The sequence below is a fragment of the Pelophylax lessonae genome (assembly GCF_965119305.1).
Source record: "Pelophylax lessonae genome assembly, chromosome: 1".
Classification (NCBI taxonomy): Eukaryota; Metazoa; Chordata; class Amphibia; order Anura; family Ranidae; genus Pelophylax; species Pelophylax lessonae.
Genome location: NC_138768.1, coordinates 483,693,922 through 483,713,498, shown reverse-complemented (window position 1 = coordinate 483,713,498; position 19,577 = coordinate 483,693,922). Strand labels below are relative to the sequence as shown.

Below are 19,577 nucleotides of genomic sequence, written 5' to 3'. Positions count from 1 at the left end.
GTCAAAGACGAGGGCCTTCTTTTTCTGCTCACAAAAAGTTTTTTCGTCCCGCGGGTGAAAAAATTAAGTCCTCCAAAGCTCCTTCAGGAGGCTTCAGGGGACGTTGGTCGGGCAAGCAAAAGCCCGCCCCTTCCAGACCTGAAGATAAGTCTACTAAACCCTGAAGGTGCGCCCCCACCCATAACTGGGGTGGGGGGGACGTCTTCGCCGGTTCCCGGATCCATGGCTCTCCAGAATCCCGGACAAGTGGGTTTGCGAAGTCATAAGGTCAGGGTACAAGATCGAGTTTCGATCTCTCCCACCGGCGCGATTCTTCCCTTCCAATATCCGACTATCCCCGGATCGTTTAGAAGATCTGCGGAGAGCAGTCATGGATTTACTACAAGGAGTGGTTGTCCACCTTCCTTGGACAGAACGTTTTCAAGGGTTTTATTCAAACCTATTTACAATACCCAGGAAAGAGGGCAAAGTGCGTCCAATTCTGGACTTAAGGGCACTCAATTCCTTTGTCAACATAAGAAAATTCAAAATGGAATCCATTCGCACAGTAGCAGCCTTCCTGCATTCAGGGGATGTCCTAGCGTCCATAGACATCAAGGACGCCTATCTTCACATTCCCATTTACGCAGGACATCAGCGGTTTCTACGTTTTTCCGTAGAAGAGAACCACTATCAGTTTGTGGCGTTACCTTTCGGTCTTGCCACGGCTCCTCGGGTCTTCACGAAGGTGTTGGCCCCAATGTTGGCACTACTGCGCCAAAGAGGCATATCGATTCTAGGTTACCTAGACGATCTCCTGCTTCATGCAGAGTCTCCACAGACCCTGCTACAAAACATAGAAATTACTATAATTTCTTTACAGGAATTCGGGTGGCTGGTGAACCAGCAAAAGTCATTTCTGGTTCCCACCCAGAGGCTCGAATATCTGGGTCTAATTCTAGACACATTCAGGACAAGAGTTTTCCTTCCGGTAGGGAAACTCCGGAAGATTCAATCAGCAGTCCAGTTGTTACTATCCAACAGCTGGTCTTCCCTTCGGACTTGCATGAGGGTTCTGGGTTGATGGTGGCTTCCTTCGAAGCAGTCCCATTTGCCCAGTCCCATACCCGAATTCTTCAGCAAGAGATTCTTCTCAGATGGAATCGGAATCCGGAATCCCTGGACTATCGGATCCGATTGAGCAAACAGACCAGAGAGTCTCTGGTCTGGTGGCTTCAGTCTCCGATGCTCAGCCAGGGAAAGTCATTTCTGCCAATATATTGGACGATAGTGACCACGGATGCCAGCCTATCCGGATGGGGAGGAATTCTTGGTCAGTTATCCGTTCAGGGACTTTGGTCCCCGGAAGAATCCAGGTTACCGATAAATGTATTGGAACTGAGAGCGATCAGACTTTGTCTGATTCACTGGACCGAGCAGCTCCAGGGCAGCCTGGTTCGGATCCAGTCGGACAACGCCACGGCTGTGGCTTATGTCAATCACCAGGGGGGCACCAAGAGTGTCCGGGCAGCCAAGGAAGTGGCTTGCATTCTTCGCTGGGCGGAACGGTTTGTTCCAGCTATCTCTGCGGTGTTCATTCCGGGGGTGGAGAATTGGCAGGCAGATTATCTCAGCCGTCAGACTCTGGATCAGGGGGAATGGTCCCTCCATCCAGAAGTTTTCCACCAGTTGTGCCTACGTTGGGGCACCCCGGATGTGGATCTGTTGGCATTACGATTCAACAGAAAAGTACAGAGATTTGTGGCTCGCTCCCGCGATCCTCTAGCAGAGACCGCAGACGCGCTGGTCGCCCCGTGGGGGCAATACCAGCTAATGTATGCCTTCCCTCCTCTCGGGTTACTGCCAAGACTTCTTCGCAGGATAGAGGAAGGAATTCCAGTAATCCTGGTAGCTCCGGACTGGCCTCGCCGAGCTTGGTATGCCGACTTGGTCAGACTGGTGGCGGACGTCCCGTGGAGACTTCCTCTCAGGGAGGACCTACTGTCTCAGGGACCGATCTTCCATCCTGCTTTACGATCGCTGGCTTTAACGGCCTGGCTATTGAGACCCAGGTGCTGAAGGACAAGGGTTTGTCAGCTTCAGTTATTCCTACTCTAGTTAAAGCAAGAAAAGCGACTTCCAGAAAGATTTATCATCGCACATGGAAGTCCTACATTGCATGGTGTGAACCCCTGGGGTTCCACCCACGATCTAATTCGGTTAGTCGAATATTAGCTTTTCTGCAACAAGGGGTTGAGCAGAAACTGGCCTTGAGCACTATCAAGGGTCAGGTCTCAGCATTAGCTATCTTCTTTCAGAAGCCTTTGGCTACTCATTCCTTGGTGCGGAATTTCATCCAGGGGGTGCGACATCTGGCTCCGCCAGTGCGCGCGCCGTTACCACCCTGGGATCTTAATTTAGTATTGTTGGTTCTTCAGAAACCTCCCTTTGAAGATATTAGGGAGATTCCTCTACCTACGTTGTCCCAGAAGGTGGCCTTCTTGGTGGCTATCACTTCTGCACGCAGGGTGTCAGAACTGGCTGCATTATCTTGTCGTTCCCCATATCTGGTGGTTCATAGAGATAAGGTGGTTCTTCGTCCGAATCCATCCTTCCTACCAAAAGTGGTTTCAGAATTTCATCTGAATGAAGAAATTGTATTACCTTCCCTGTGTCCTAAGCCCAGTCATCCTCGGGAGTTTGCTTTACACTCCTTGGATGTGGTCCGGGCGATCAGGGTATACTTGAAAACGACTGACTCGTTTCGCAAGACGGATTCACTTTTTGTGGTCCCGGATGGACCCAAAAAGGGGTTGCCTGCATCTGCTGCGACTATTTCCAAATGGATCAGACAGACGGTGGTACAGACTTATTCTATTAAGGGTCGGGAGCCCCCGTTCCCTGTTAAGGCGCACTCCACTCGGGCACTTAGTGCGTCATGGGCCTTTCGCCATCAGGCGTCAGTGGTCCAGGTGTGCAAGGCGGCTACCTGGTCGTCGGTGCATACCTTTACAAAACATTATAAAGTTGATGTAATGGCATCGTCGGATGCCTCGTTTGGCCGCAAGGTTTTGCAGGCCGCAATTTGAGGAGACCAGTGGTCTACCTCGAGGGTTTTTTTCCGTTGGAAATTTTTATTTGAGTCTCATTCTTTGTTTATAATGAGCCTTTAAAACTTCTAGTTGGCACCGGTTGGGCCTTCTAGATTGGATTTTGTTTTCTGTCAATCCCACCCCTCATTTGTGGCACTGTTTCTGGATGTCCCAATTGATGTGAATCAAAGAGGACTACGTCTGTCAATGAGCGACAGAGAAAATCGGATTTTTGTAAGATCTTACCGTAAAATCCTTTTCTCTTAGCTCATTGACAGACGTAGTACCCGCCCCTCTATCATTGAGTTGGGTTAAATTCTCTGTTACTGCTTTACAACAGAACTGATTTCCTGTAGCAGAGAGAGGGAGGATATACCCTCTGGGACTGCCCCTAGGGTGGAGCCAGAACGTTTTTTCTTTCTGCCTAGTCCTACTCCTGCGGAGACAACATAACCCAATTGATGTGAATCAAAGAGGACTAAGTCTGTCAATGAGCTAAGAGAAAAGGATTTTACGGTAAGATCTTACAAAAATCCGATTTTCCCTCTAATTAATCAAATCCTTAGGGAACCCTCTATAGATATGTAAACGTTTTGCTTAATTTATATCTTAATTGTACAGTACAGGGCACAGGCCAACCTATTTATACACCATGGGTTATAGGCTTGTACCATCAGGTGATTGGACACTGGCAAGCCTTTAAGGACACACATCCCTGGGGAATCTTCCCTCTGACCCTACCTCACTCCATGAGCTCTCAGTTGTATTAGTCTGTAGGTGATGGAGTGATCTAGGTGATCAAGTATCATCAGTATGGCTAGTAGTTATGGGAATTCAATAAAATATTATCACAGTTTTTTGTCTTTATTGCGTAAACTATACGTGTTCTGGGGAAAAATGTTGGATCTGATATTAGCCACGTGTATTCATGCCATATTCACTTTTGGTTGCTAATTACTAGATACCTTGTGTAGCACATACTATATATGTTCACTTTTGGTAGCTGATATAAGGTAGGATTTAAAGTTTTTATACCAGCCACTTTAGTTTTCATGGTGCTATTTTTATGGTCCTAAATGTCTAGTTGATTTTTGTTTTAACACTTCTATTATCAGCCATTTTAGCAGATAAATTTACAGTTTTTACTTTGGTATGTTTTTTTTTCCACTTTTTTTTTATTTAGGCATTAATTCTATTGTTGCTATTGCTTCTTATACTGGATATAACCAAGAGGATTCTGTCATCATGAACCGCTCTGCTGTGGACAGAGGTTTCTTCAGGTTTGTTTTTTTGTGAAATACACTTCCAAGTGATTGTGTCCGAAAAAAGTATTTGCTAAATTTGCCTGTATGTTTTCTTTTTGAATCATTTTTATTGATATTTTTAAGTAGTAAGACACCATCAGGAATACTGACAATAATTCTGCAACACAGGTGGGTATATTTACATAAGTCATAAAGATAAGGAACAACAAGTTTCTATAGGTGATGTCATCAGACATATAAATAATGCATATCATTAGGGTATTCAAATATGATTGGTCTGCACATTCACTACATTTAATTTGCCCATCACTAAACAATGGGATAAAGTTGAAACCATTACTGTAATGAAGCCTCACCTATGTCACTCCTTCAGCTGTCATACATGCATATGTAAAAAAGGGAGTAATGAAATTGAATGGAAAAGGGATGGGAAATTTTAGTCCATCCAAAAGCCATTCCCAGCTGCTACTACTTAGTTACTAACATTAAAGAGTTTGAAAATACAGTAGAGTATACAGGGATTCCAGACCTTCCAAAACCACAGGGAAGTACCCTTCAAGATACTAACCATCTTTTCACTGGTCATTATCAAAGTTAGTTTCCATTTCATCATTTCCAGATCCCCGACTCTTACAAGCTGTCGCTATTGCAATTTTGGCTGTCAGGAACATTATTTTAATGTTTTGAGTATGTCTGGGAATCCCTTCAAATGTCATGTTAAGGAGGGCAACCCTAGGGTTTTTAACAATATTCACCATTGCAAACGAGTAATTCAGTGCGTAAACTCTGATCCAGAAGCATTTGACATTAGTACACTGTCCACCACATATAATAGATTGTTCCCATCTGCCCACAGCCCCAAAAACAGAGCAAGGAGTAACCAGGGAACATTTTTGGAGCAGCAATCTGGTACCCTAGTACCAATGGGATAGTACTTTGTAACTGGCCTTGATGAGTAATGTATTCATAATGCATTTATATGTTCTAGTAAATAAGTCCCTCCATTCAATGTTGTGTATAAACCAAAATGATTACCAATAAAAATTCATACATAAACATTTTGCGCTTAAACTAATATGTAAAAATTTACATATAATAAAGTGACTTCACTTACAGTAGCAATATTTGGGAGTAAAGTGACGTACTGAAATTCACAAAGTGACGTGCCTTTAAGAAAAATCCATATCCAGTGACGGAGTTTAGAGTGTTGGGTGTTCACATGTGCTCCCCTTTTCCACCTCACTCACCAGAGATTCTCCCTTTACTAGGAGCAAACCATCATGCACAGCACTATGTGGCTGTACACAATCTCCAGGTTTGTAGCACTCCTCCAGCAGTTTTATATTCTTCCAGATCTCTCACATGCAGAGACCTAACAAAACAAGTTCCGTAGTTTAAATCTGTATGGAAATTTAAAATTAGCCAAAATGCAATTACATATTACAGCACAAACATAAGCAGGTAAAATTATGGAGTTCCAGGACGTCGATGCGTTCCCCAGAACCGGAAGTGACACACTGATGCTACACTCTCTGCCGTACGCCTTTAGTCACTTGTGCTGGTTTGCCCCTAGTAAGGGGAGAAACTCTAGTGAGTGAGGTGGAAAAGGGGGAGCACATGTGAACACCACCAGCACTCTAAATTCTACTGTCACTGGATATGGATTTTCCTAAAGGCACAGTGAGTTTCAACACGTTTCACTTAACTCGCGAATATTATTGCTATTATAGTGAAGTCACTTTATTAATAATTTTACATATATAAGCGCAATATGTTTATGTATGAATTTTTATTGGTAATCATTTTGGTTTATACACCACAACATTTAAGGCATACACTAAACAAGCAGTGCCACACCTTTTTCTTCCCTTAACAAACATTGCAGACTCATCTAATTGTGGTAGTAATGATGGGTGCAACAGCTTGAACACATTCTAAACAATTTTTGCCGTAGCACGGAACATTTTTTCTTTCTCTTCATATCCGTCTTTGAACCTGTCTCTTTCCCAGGCTATTATGTATACTTGTATTAACAAATTGATTATACTGTATTCAGATGCCGCAGGGGCATCTCGTTTCATAGGCTATGATTGACGTACTGTCTTTGGTAGCCTGCCAAAGCGAACCCAGAAAGTGTAAGATCTGATGCAATATGGTACAGCCTGTGATCAAGGAAATAGCCTAAACGATACTATAGTTGGAAAGGCCTTGAAAAAAAACACAATTGTTGGGGGAAAAAAAGTTTATATATATATTTTTTTAAAGCAGTTTTTTTTTCTTCTTTTTTTTTTTTGAGGTGGGGGGTGGTTTCAGAAAAATTAAAAGTATGGAATCTGTTCTTTTACAATGATAAATATGTGTATGACATGGTATTCGAACTATATAACATGAAGACCTTAATGAGAGGTTTTTGAGACTTTATGTAAAATCTTAAACTATTGTAAATTCTCTCCGCTGAAGACCAGCAAATCCAGGAATTCAATTCAAATAAAGCTGTACCTCTCAATGCATTTCTCATACAGGAGAAATATGCAAGTTTGCCACTAGGGGGCACTGCAGGGGGACGGCTCCAGTTTAGTTTGCTTTTGGTGATGTGGTTCAGTAGATAGTTTCTGTCCTCTCAGGCCCTATTTGACAGGTAAAAGGGCAAATGTGTGTGTCTGATAAAGCATAATGTTTACCTATAGTGTGGTCAGTGAATTGTTTTTTTTTTTTTTTTTTTCCTCCTCAGTAATCAATCTGTGGTAGAAAAAGACTACCAAAAAAGATGGATGGGGGCTCGAGGTGTCCGAGCCTTCATCCAGAAAATACATGGAAGACCATGAATGAGCATAGAAAGGAGAGAGATGTAGAGAAGGGGAAGAACAAAGACTGGGTAAAAAAGGGAGAGAAAAGGAAATGGAGAGGAAGGAAAAGGGAGGGGGAGAGAGGGGGGACAGGAGGAGAACAAGGAAGGAATAAAAGAGGAAAAAGAAAGAAAGAGGAGAACAAAGAGGCAAGAATGGAAAGATGAGAAAAAAGAAGAAAAAAAAGGGGAGCAGAACAAAGATCCAAGAAAAAATGATGAGGGCTGGTGGGATTTTAATGGTACCGTAGAAAAAATCATAGAAGAGGTGATAGAATCAAGTATTTTTATTTATACATCATTAAAAACCAGGTAGGGGAAGACATTTGTATATGTATAAAAACATATCAACGAGTACATACAATACAGTAACAGAGGTATAGACAATAGGCGATGATAAATATATAGCTCATCCGATGTGCAGGACCTCGGAGAATTAACCCAACATGTTTCGCAGCCTATTTGGGGCTGCTTCTTCAGGGGTCTGTAATATGCTATATAAGAAGAGTCTTAATAGACCTATGTAGAAACAAAACAGGTAATAAACAAACAAACAAACATATTACAGACCCCTGAAGAAGCAGCCCCAAATAGGCTGCGAAACATGTTGGGTTAATTCTCCGAGGTCCTGCACATCGGATGAGCTATATATTTATCATCGCCTATTGTCTATACCTCTGTTACTGTATTGTATGTACTCGTTGATATGTTTTTATACATATACAAATGTCTTCCCCTACCTGGTTTTTAATGATGTATAAATAAAATACTTGATTCTATCACCTCTTCTATGATTTTTTTCTACGGTACCATTAAAATCCCACCAGCCCTCATCATTTTTTCTTGGATCTTTGTTCTGCTCCCCTTTTTTTTCTTTTTTCTCATCTTTCCATTCTTGCCTCTTTGTTCTCCTCTTTCTTTCTTTTTCCTCTTTTCTTTTTTCCTTCCTTGTTCTCCTCCTGTCCCCCCTCTCTCCCCCTCCCTTTTCCTTCCTCTCCATTTCCTTTTCTCTCCCTTTTTTACCCAGTCTTTGTTCTTCCCCTTCTCTACATCTCTCTCCTTTCTGTGCTCATTCATGGTCTTCCATGTATTTTCTGGATGAAGGCTCGGACACCTCGAGCCCCCATCCATCTTTTTTGGTAGTCTTTTTCTACCACAGATTGATTATTCAACTGGGATGTCGGTACTTTGCTAACATTTTTTGTATATCAAACACTTTAATCCTTTATTTCCTCCTCAGTAAAATAGTGGGACCAACATCTAGAGTTTGGAATAATTTCCTCAGTGCATTTTCTGCTTAGAGCAAATTTGCAAATATTGTAAGAAGAAATACTCTTGCATGCCAGAGGTGCTCTAAAGACATTACCCACTTCAATACAGGGCACTTTCACCCCCTTCTTGCTCAGACCAATTTTTAGCTTTCAGTGCTCTCACTTTTCACACAAATGGCTTTCTTTTGGTGGTATTTAATCACCACTGGGTTTTTTTGTGCCATACAAGTGAAAAAAGCAAGCAAAAAAAAGAGAAAAAAAAAAGCAATTTTGCAAATAAGTAATTTTTGTAAATGAATTTGGGCCAACATTTATACTACAACAATTTTTTAGAAAATAAAAACCCAAATTAGAGGATTTTACTTTCTCTTACGTCCTCTGACAGTCGCCACCCATTCATACAGTCTTCACGATTGGGTATTGGCCTTCTCCGCAGGAGCAAGCTAGGCAGTAATTTTGTTAATACAACAAACATTAACATATAGACACACCCACAGGGGGCCGTCCCTCTGGCCTATATCCTCCAGCCATTACCACTCTAATCCAGTTCTTTGCTGCCTAGCGTCAGGAGTAGGCTAGGTTTTCCCTGCTGGGACCTAGTGTCTGTTTTTTTTTCTTGTTTTATTTCTGAAAAGTGTTTTTTCTTTTAAGAATAGCTTTTTATTTTTTCTCACCTACACTAGTTAGTCAGAATTTGGAGGACTACAAGCGTCAGCAGAACTGGGCCTCGCACTAGTTAATATAGAACCTTATGGAGTCCCAGTGTGCCATCAAGCGTCGCAGGCTTTTGGTACGCCCAGGCCTCGCAACGACAGTGCCCCTAGAAGCGGGGACAAGCCTGCAAAGTTTTTCTATCCTCGCTGGGATGTCTCTATGTGGGAACGCCCGGGGTTGCTAGCATCCTTCCTGGCTGACGGCACCCCCACCCAGGTGGGAGGTCTCCCGTGTCTGAGCGGTGCCCACATTCGCGGTATGGCGAGTATTTCTAACCCTCTGTCTCTGAAAACAGGTTTTTGAGGGGGTATTGAGTGGGCCCACTCTGGGGATGGCGGTACATGTAAAGTTTGCTGTAAAATCCCCCTCATGGCCATGGGATGGCCCCCTGTGTCTTACATTCCCTGTCCCTGTGGGGGTGCTCCTGCAGTCCGCCATACAGGGGGGTGTGGGGGCTTCCTTCTGCCCGGGAGTGCTCTGTGCAGATCCCAGGGGGGGGGGGGCAGTGCGGGCGTTTTCTGCGGCGTTTGGTGAGGTTTCACCCGGAGTCGTTTTTCCTTTATAGGATAAAAATGTATGCGGAGCAATACATCTCTAGGTATGGAGTCTTCCAGGAACCGTGGTTTAGGAAGTCTGTGGATCCTATCAATGGTCAGTTCCATAGGGGTTAATTCTGGCACTAGAGAAGGGAAAATGGTGGTTACATATTGTTGTAGTTCAGCAGGCTGAACATCTTCTGGAATGCCCCTTATTTTATTGTTGTTGCGGCGTGAACGATCTTCCAGATCCGCCAGCTTATTCTTAATCCAGGTGGTGTCCTCTTTGATCAGTGTATGCGTCCACTAAGTCATTAACTGTGTCTGTGCATTCCTCCATTTTCTGCTCCATGTAAGACACTCTATTCCCCATATGTTTCATGTCATCTGAAAACTTTTGTATGATGGAGGAAAGGTTTGCCATTAAAGAGGATTGGAAAGTGATAAGCATATTTCTCTTACGTCCTCCGACAGTCGCCGCCTCCTTTAAGTCATCACTATTGGGTATTGTCATCTGCTCCGCAGGAGTAGCTAGGCATATAGACTTAGTCAAAAACAAAAGGCATTTGCATGTATACACCCCTGGGGGCTGTCCCATCTGGTCAATACCCCCCTGCAGTGTCCACTCCCAACTCAGTTTTAATTTGCCTAGCATAGGAGCAGTTAGGCTTTCCCTGTGCTGGGGCTTCGGTCTCAGCCTATCTTCCTTTTTATTTGATTTTATTGAAAAATGTCAGTTTTTTCTTTCTTTAACTAGCTGTTTATTTGGTCAGCTTTAGTTTTTAGTCGATTCTTCGGACGAAGATGGTCCTGCGGTGCTGGGATTCGGACTGGCAGCCCTGGTTCACCAGGGCACAGAGGGTCAGATGGACCCCCAGCCCGCCATCGAGCGTTCGGCTATGGTTCGCCCTGGCATTATGAACGACCCATCCCTGTTCGCTACAGGGATGCAGCTGTGAGGTGGCTACCTCACCGAACGCATCTGCGGCTCAGCAGTGCAATGTCCCTAGCAAACGGCACTCCCTGTCAGATGAGGACAGCGGCTTTCCGTTCTGTGAGGCTCCCCACGCCATCGGGTACAGGTAAGTGCTTCTGTGTGGGGCCTCTGTGTGGGGTGGCAGTCCTGGTTGCTGTGTCCCCCATGTCTGTGCCTTGTGTGACCCCCTGCTGCGATCCCTGCGGGGTTCGCTTGTACATGCGCTGCGGCGCTGTGTGTGTGTTGTGGGGTCCCCTTCCCTGGGTCACTTGGGTGTTTGGGGGTGCAGACTGTGTATGGGCCGCAGCGGGGTAACACAGCGCGGTCCGCCATTTTTTTTTTACACTGGCCAGCATGTGAGCTCCTCTATGGGCGCATCTCCATGCTAAATTGGCGCCAATCACCGCCATTTTTTTGCGGGGATCGATCGGTCGGTCTGGCCGCATGTCGGCGGCCATCTTGGTGGAGCCTCCCATACGTTTCTATGGGGCAGCCATTTTCCCTGGGTCATGCAGCAGATAGTTCAGCCTACTTTCACAGCACTTCCTCTCTCCTCTGAAGCAGGACAGCGGTGGCAACACTCTGTGGGGGCTCTGCAGGTTATTGCTCTCAATATCTCTGTACTGTCGCTTCTGGCTCAGTTTTGTCTCCTTCCTGTTTGGGGGTCTTTTTCTATCTGTATAGCTGGAGCGGTGGGCTGTGCACTCGCAGCGCTTTTAAAGTGGCAGCACATAATTCTTGCACTGTCTGTTTTTTCTCACTTGAGCATGGATTCTCAGGATAGCAAAGTTCCACCAGCCTTGGTGGAGGCCCCCGATTCTCATGTGGCCCCTCTGGGACCTGATTTAGCCGCTGCAGTGGCGACTTTGGTGTCCAATAGGAATATGCTGATGGCTGAACATGCTGCTCGTCAGGGACCCAGATTGTCCCTCTCCTCTGATTCAGATGGTGATATGGCGGCTGCGGGCGTGCCCTTTTCAGGGTCCCGCTCATGCTTGGACCCCTTGGGGTCTGAGGGGGAGGCTGTAATGGAAGGGGTTGTTGTCCCCTCCCCGGGGTCGCCTGCAGTGCGGGTGACCGTGGACGCATTGATTGTGTCTGTTAGGGACACCTTACATTTGAAAGAGGAACCCTGTCCTCCGGGAGTTGTGTCCCCGTTTGGGACGCACAGGACCCGCAAGTCTGTGCAGGTTTTTCCCTGCCCAGAAGAATTCCATGACATTGTTAATGCACAGTGGTGCACGTTGCAACGTCCATTCCTGGTACTTAGGCGGTTTGGGTTGCGTTATCCCTTTGATCCGGCTACGGAATCACGATGGTGTGTGCCGCCACAGGTGGATCACGTTGTGGCCATGCTGAACGCGTCTACCTTAGTTCCTGGTGAGGATGCCCCGGCTTTCCAGGATCCCACGGACCGGCGGTTGGAATCCCTATCTCGCCATTCCTATACGGTGGCGGGTTCGTTGCTCAAACCTGTTCTTGCGTCCGTTCTGGCGGCTCAGGCGGCCGCTGATTGGACTAAGATGCGTAAGCGCAATCTTGTGTCTGCTGGTGTTAGACCTGCCCGGCTGGAATTGGTGGATCAAATCCTCAGAGGTAAACGGTTGCTGACCTTCCCTATGCTGGCTCTCGCCTTTTTGACGAGCCTTTGGACGCCCTGTTTTCAGGTGTCACGGGGGGCATGAGCTCTATGCTGCCCCAGAACCAGAGGTCCAAGTCCTTTCGGGGCAGGCGGGGTTCTGCGTCTGGTTCTACTAGGGGGTCCTTTCGTGCCTTTCGGGCCTATCCCAAGGGCAAGACCTTCAAGGGCCAGAGCACCCGGAAGAAGCCCTGGGCAGGTGAACAGGAGTCCGGCAACGCCGGCTCAGCGGGTCCGTCCGCTTCTTCCTGAAGGGGCGCCCTCACCCGTTTCAGGGGTGGGGGGACGTTTGCCACGATTTCCTCCGGCCTTGGCTGATCCGGCTATCGGACTGGTGGGTCTAGGAAATCGTTTGATCGGGTTTCCGGATCAAATTCCTTTCCCGGTCGGGGGACAGATTCCTTCCCTTCTATCGTCCTCTGCTGCAGGACTTGCATCGAATGGTGTTGACCCTGCTTGCTCAGGGGATGTTTGTCCCGGTACCTTGTCTGGACGGGTTTCAGGGGTTTTATTGGAATCTGTTCACTGTGCCCAAGAAGGAGGGCAAAGTGCGTCCTATTCTGGACCGGTGAGCGCTGAACCGCTTCGTGCGTGTTCGGTAGTTTCGAATGGAGTTTCTCCGTCCGGTTGTGATCTCCTTGGGCCCAGGCGTCTTCCTGGTTTCGATGGAGCTGCATGATGCGTACCTGCGCATCCCTATTTTCGAGGTTCATCAGGGGGTCGCTACCTGTTTGTGGCGTCACCTTTCAGTCTCATTTCGGTACCCAGGGTGTTTACCGGGTTGTTGACTCAGGTCCTGAGTCTACTGGACCTGCTTCTGGGCTCGCGTGCCAGTCCGACCCTTGTGCGCGGTCTGTTCTTCGCGGTGCAAACGCTCCGGGAGTTCGAATGGGTTGTCAATGTTCAAAATTCAACATTGTCTCCGCCGCTTCGCCTTCCCTAGCGGGAAATGGTTCTGGCCTCTGCTCAGGCACAGGTGTTCTGGTCGGAGGCCTAGCTCCGGATTTTGCAGGATGGGCTCAGGTCCCCCAGGGACGATCCGTCCTCGTCACTCAGGACCTGCATGCGGGGCCTGGGGTTGATGGTTTCGGACTTCGGGGCGATTCCCTTTGCCATGTTCCATGCGTAGGCTCTCCAGTCGGAGATCCTGGCCAGGTGGGGCAGACTTCCTCAATCTTTGGATCTGGGTGTCTCCCTGTGTCGCCAGATCTCATTGGCTCTTCTATGGTGGATCCAGTTCCCGTCGGTGGCGGAAGGCAAGCCTTTCCATCCGTTGGTGCGGACAGTGGTTGCCGCGGACGCCGGCCTGTCGGGCTGGGGTGGAGTCCTGGGCAATCTGTCTGCCCGGGGCACTGGGTTGGAGGAGGAGTCCTTCCTCCCAATGACTGTGCTGGAGCTACGAGCGTTACAACTCTGTCTCTTCCAGTGGTCGGAGCGTCTCCGGGGCCTTCCTCTCCGCGTACAGACGGACGATGCTACCGCGGTGGCTTACATCAGCGGGCAGGGGGGCACCAAGAGGGCTCGGGGGGTAACCGACATTCTGTCTGGGGCCGGGTATCGTGTCCTGGCGATCTCGGCAGTTCACACTCCGGGTGTGCGATTTGGACAGGCCGACTGTCTGAACCACCAGGCCCTGGACCAGGGGGTATGGTCCCTACACCCGGAGGTCTTTCAGATGCTGTGTGCGAGGTGGGGATCCCCAGACGTGGATCTGTTCGCACCCCGGCTGAATCGGAGGGTGGCAAGGTTCGTGGCAAGAACGCGCGATCCGTTGGCAGTTGCCTCGGATGCGTTGGTGGCCCCTTGGCGTCAGTGTCGTCTGATGTACGCCTTTCCTCCGATTTCAGTTGTTATCCTGGTTCCTTCGCGGATTGGTCTCGGAAATGCACTTGGTGATTCTGGTGGCGCCAGACTGGTCTCTCCGGTCCTTGGGCGCCGACGTTGTAAACCTGGTTGTGGTGCCTTCACGGCGTCTGCCCATGCGGGAAGATCTCCTGTCTCAAGGTCAGATCTTCCATCTTGCTTACAGTGGCTGGCTTGACGGCCTGGCTGTTGAGACCCATGTCTTGGAGGACAAGGGTCTATCCCCTGAGGTTACCCTTACCCTTATCAAGGCTGGGAAATCCTCTGGTTAGATCTGTTACTGTGCCTGGAAAACTTTTTTCGCCTGGTGCATTTCCAGGGGTTTTCCCCTCGTTTTTGCTCGATGTCGAGAATGTTGGCTTTCCTCCAATCTGGAGTGGATCAGCGCTTGGCGCTGGCTACAATGTAGGGCCAGGTGTCTGCACTGGCTGTCTTTTTCCAGCGCCCTGTGGCGTCTAATTCCTTGATTTGCACCTTCCTTCAAGGTGTGTGGCATTTGGCTCCTCCCAGGAAGGTGCCTTTGCCTCCATGGGATTTTTGAACTTGGTTCGGTCTGTGTTTCAATGGGCTCCCTTTGAAAATATCAGGGAGATCTCTTTGCCTCTGCGGTCAAGAAGGTCGTCCTTTTGGTGGCGATCGCTTGGCTCGCAGGGTGTCGGAGCTGGCGGCGTTGTCTTGCCGCTCCCCTTCCTGGGTGATCCATGATGATAGGTGGTGTTGAGAACACCTCCGTCTTTTCTTCCCAAGGTGGTCACTGGATTTCACCTTGATGAGCAAATTGTTCTGTCTTCGCCTTGCGCGAAGCCTATGCATCCGAAGGAGTTAGCCTTGCAGTCTTTGGATGTTGTCCGGGCGATCAGGGTTTACCTGTCTACAGGTTCCTTTTGTGAGACGGATTCCCTGTTTTGTTCTCCCTGAGGATCTCGGAAGGGCATGGCTGCGTCCGCAGCAACTATTGCCTAATGGGTCTGACAGACCATTGAGCAGGCTTTTGCTTGCGGGATTGGGTTTCACCCTTCCCTGTTGAGGCGTACTCTACTAGATCTGTGAGTACGTTCTGTGCTTGTTGGCATAGGGCCTCGGTGGCCCAGGTGTGCAAGGCTGTGACTTGGTCGCGGGTGCACTTTTTTCTCAAGTTTCTATAAAGTAGATGTTCTGGCATCGGCTGATGCTTCCTTGGCCGCAAAGTTCTCCGTGCGGCTGTGCCATGTAGGACCCTTGTTTTTTTATGGGTCCCTGGCTGTTGGTATTTGCTTTCCTGGGCGGTTGCTCCTGTTGAGCATTGTTTTTTTCTGTTGCCCAGTGGGTTCTCTTACAGTGTATGTAAGGTTCCTTTCTCTGATATGGGTACGGCGTTGCCTCTTCTACGGTTGCGTTTCCCACCCCTCATGTCTATACTGCTTTGGGACATCCCAATAGTGATGACTTAGAGGAGGCGGCGACTGTCGGAGGACGTAAGAGAAAACTGAATTTTTGTAAAATCTTACCTGTAAAATTCCTTTCTCTGAGTCCTCGCCGCGAGACAGTCGCCGCCCCTGCCCCTCTATGGGGTTCTTGTTGCTTACTGCTATGCTACCAAACTGAGTTGGGAGTGGACACTGCAGGGGGGTATTGACCAGATGGGACAGCCCCCAGGGGTGTATACATTGAAATGCCTTTTGTTTTTGACTAAGTCTATATGCCTAGATACTCCTGCGGAGCAGATGACAATACCCAATAGTGATGACTTAGAGGAGGCGGCGACTGTTGGAGCACTCAGAGAAAGGAATTTTACAGGTAAGATTTTACAAAAATTCTGTTTTTTCATAGTGGTATCAAGCACAGGCTGCCCTGTTGTGGGAAAGGCTGATATAGAAGATTGCAGAGATCACATAGAATGCATGGAGTAAAGAGGATTACTCTCATTGGGGCCTGCCTGCTCCGGTGTATCCATCCTCATCCTTGTTTTTGTTGAGCTGCTTGACACCGGTGTTGTGGGGGTAGAACAGGAGGAGAGGTAGGTGGTGGTCCCTCTTCTGTGGTATTGTGATCTGCATCCGGCAGATCTGTGTAGGCTGCTAAATCACTGCGGCCTGTAGGCTCGGCGGCGTGATCTTGGCTTCCCCCTGCTTGTGATGTCGGCCTAGAGAAGAAGGCTGTGAGCTTTGTGGGGCCCCGTTCTTCCTTCCGTTTTGCGGGATGTCATCTTCCCTGTGTGCCGGGCAGCGAGTGGGTGTAGTTTGTGGCGGTGAAATGTTGTTCGCTGTGGTTTCTTCTGGCCGGCCACTGAGAGCTCTCAGCTTATGCTGCCATTCAGCTCGCGCGCCGTACAAGAGCACTTTGCAAAATGTACTTGCAGCTAAGATTGGCGCAATATCTTGGTCTGACCACGCCCCTATAGCCCTGGAAATTGATGACTGCCTTCGTAACTCCCCTCCCCCTCTCTGGAGCCTTGACTCCACATTGTTGGCAAACGTGAAGTTGCGCCAAGCGATCCTGGAGGAGCATGAAAACTTATTTAGCTATAATGACACTTATGCCTCGTTTCCACTGAGTGGTACGGTTCGGTTCAGTACGGTACGGTTCGGAACGGTACACATTGCGTTTCCACTGCCAATAGTACCCTTTCATGATAGGCGTGGTGTAGCAGGAAAGCTGTGATAGACGATTCTCTGTCAACCAATCAAAGTTCTGCAGAGTGTAGCTTCACCCTGTTGGTACGGTACTAATGTGCTTGGTACCCCAACGAAAGGGTACCAAAAAGTGGTACGGTTCGGAATTAGGGTACCATTCATAATGGAAACTGCATAAATAGCATAGCGTACCGAACCGTACCAGAAAGCTCAGTGGAAACGAGCCATTAGGAGGTTAACAGATTTACACTATGAAACACCTATAAGGTCTATATGCGTGGTGTCCTTATTAAACTTACTTCTATGCTTAGGAGGCAGAGGAGGAGGCAAGTTGAGGAGGTACTGGCATCAATCACGAATAAAGAAAGGGAAAACAAGCTCAACCCCCCCCCCCCCACCACCTTACCCAATTGATAGTATCTGAGAGACAAACCCTTTGCTCCCTCCTATTGAACAAATATGAAACCCACCTTAAATATATGAGGGCGTGTTTCTATGCCCTCCACAATAGGGCCGGAGCTTGGCTGGCCAAGAGGGTATAAGTCCAAACAGATTAAACAACGATTCTTATCATTAAGGTACCCTACACCAGCTGACCTGTCCAATCCGAAGGACATAGCTAACGCTTTCGCAAAATATTATCAGACATTGTATGATCTTCGCAACGATGAGACCACAACCCAACCGACGCCCGAGCACATTGCTAAATTTTTATCTGACATTAAGTTGCCGACCCTTTCGCCTGACCAGCTGGAGTCGATCTCCCAACCCATCACTTCCCAGGAGATCTGTACAGTTATTGCTACACTTCAAATAAATCCCCTGGGGAAGACGGGTTTTCCAATAAGTATTATAAGTGTTTCCCCAATGAACTGGTCCCTCACATACAGTCTGTCTTTGCTCTCGCCTCCTCCACTGCTTTTTTTCCCCCTGATATGCTACATGCAGTAATTGTCACTATTCCTAAACCTAAAAAGACCCATCGTCCCCTGCTACAACAGATCTATATCCCTCTTAAATGCGGACGTTAAGGTTTATGCCAAGATCTTAGCCCTCAGACTGCAGAACGTTCTCCCCCCTACTTTTCCACCCTGACCAGGTGGGGTTTGTCCCGGGCCGACAGGCCCCAGACGGCACCAGACGCCTTCTCAATCTGATCTCCTCGGTTGGACCCTCTCTTACGCCTTCTCTGCTTCTCTCCCTGGATGCGGAGAAGGTGTTTGACAGGGTTCACTGGGGGTACCCTTGAAAAGTCCTGGACACATTTGGCATACGTGACTGGCTCCAATCTGCTGTTATGTCATTATACTCTAACTTGTCTGCGTCGGTCCTGACATCTGGTATCAAATCAGTCCCTATAAGCATATCGAACGGCACCCGCCAAGGGTGCCCTCTTTCACCTATCATCTTTACCCTCCTCATGGAACCTTTAGCTCAAAAAGTCCGCTCCAGCCCCCATATCCTGGGTATTTCTGTGAATGGCTAGGAGCATAAGATCGGTCTGTTTGCGGACAATGTTCTGCTCCTTCTGTCAAACCCTTCCACGTCCCTCACAGCAACCTACACCTTGCTGCAGGAATTCAGCACGGTCTCATATTATAAATTGAATGCCAGCAAATCCCAGATCCTTGAACTACATCTATCTCCTACTCTGTTGACATGCTTTATCCAAAAAGTTCCCTTTTACATAGGCCAAACACTCCTTGAATTATCTAGGCATCCAACTGACACCGCACATGTCGCAATTGTACACCCACAACTTTAAACCCCTATTAGACTCCCTCCCGCAACTATTGACTACCTTGAAAACCCAGGAACTCTCTACTGCGGGTAGAATTGCCACCTTTAAAATGCTAATTCTCCCGAAAATCCTATACCTATTCCGCACCCTAACAATCCCTCTCCCTCAGTCCTTTTTCACGGCAATCCAAAAGCTTATCACCAAATTAATTTTCAATCATAAACCCTCAAGATGCTCCTTCTATATTATGACCCGAAAAACAGACCTAGGCGCATTGGGGGTCCCTGATATTAAATCCTACTACAAGGCCTGTGTTCTCTACCAGCTTGAACATTGGTGGACACCTTCCCCTCATAAACTGTGGACCAACATTGAGGCTAGTATGACACCCCTCAAAAACGTACAACTCGCCCTCCTAGCCGTTAAACTGGGAGCTAAACCACCTCTGACCCTTTCCCCTACGATACAAACATCCTTTAGGATATGAATGGAACTTTCACTGCAGCTATCACCTGGCGATCCAGGCCATCAGATTCCTCTACCACTCACCCTCTTGACATACTTCATTCCCTATCTAAACCTCAGACTTTGGATGTCTAGACATCCCTCCTGTCCACATGTTTACTTACATGACCTCTATAGGGACCACTCGCTAGCCCCCTTCGCTGACTTGGTCAGGGAATTTAACCTTCCTCCCAAACAAATTCCATACTTACCTTCAAATCTGCTCTTTTCTCCGCACATGCCCTTTACCCACACATCTTCAAATACCCACTGCAATCATACATCTTTTCCACAACTCCCATAACCTGTGCAAAGGTATAACTCTGTTTTATCAGATGAGTTATCAGCAAAACTCCTCTGCCAAAACTACCACAATGGAGAAATGGGAAAGTACTTTGCAGAAGTCCTTCCCTGCGTCATCTTGGCGGAAAGCATTTTCTCTACGTACTCTGCTACCAAATGTGCCAACCACTGGGAACAATACCCCAAAACGACCCGCCGCTAATCCCCTTTAGACTTTCCAAAATCTACCCGTCATTT

General features: G+C 47.6%; 1 protein-coding gene across 2 annotated transcripts in view; it reads left to right on the top strand.

Annotated features, from left to right (window-relative positions):
- POLR2B (RNA polymerase II subunit B) overlaps window positions 1–19,577 on the top strand; it is an 837,536-nt gene that overhangs the window by 555,202 nt on the left and 262,757 nt on the right. For both annotated transcript variants that reach the window (XM_082254374.1, XM_082254373.1), the window contains one exon: window positions 4,255–4,351. In XM_082254374.1, the coding sequence (XP_082110500.1) occupies window positions 4,255–4,351 (97 nt within the window). The remainder of the gene's footprint in view (window positions 1–4,254; window positions 4,352–19,577) is intronic.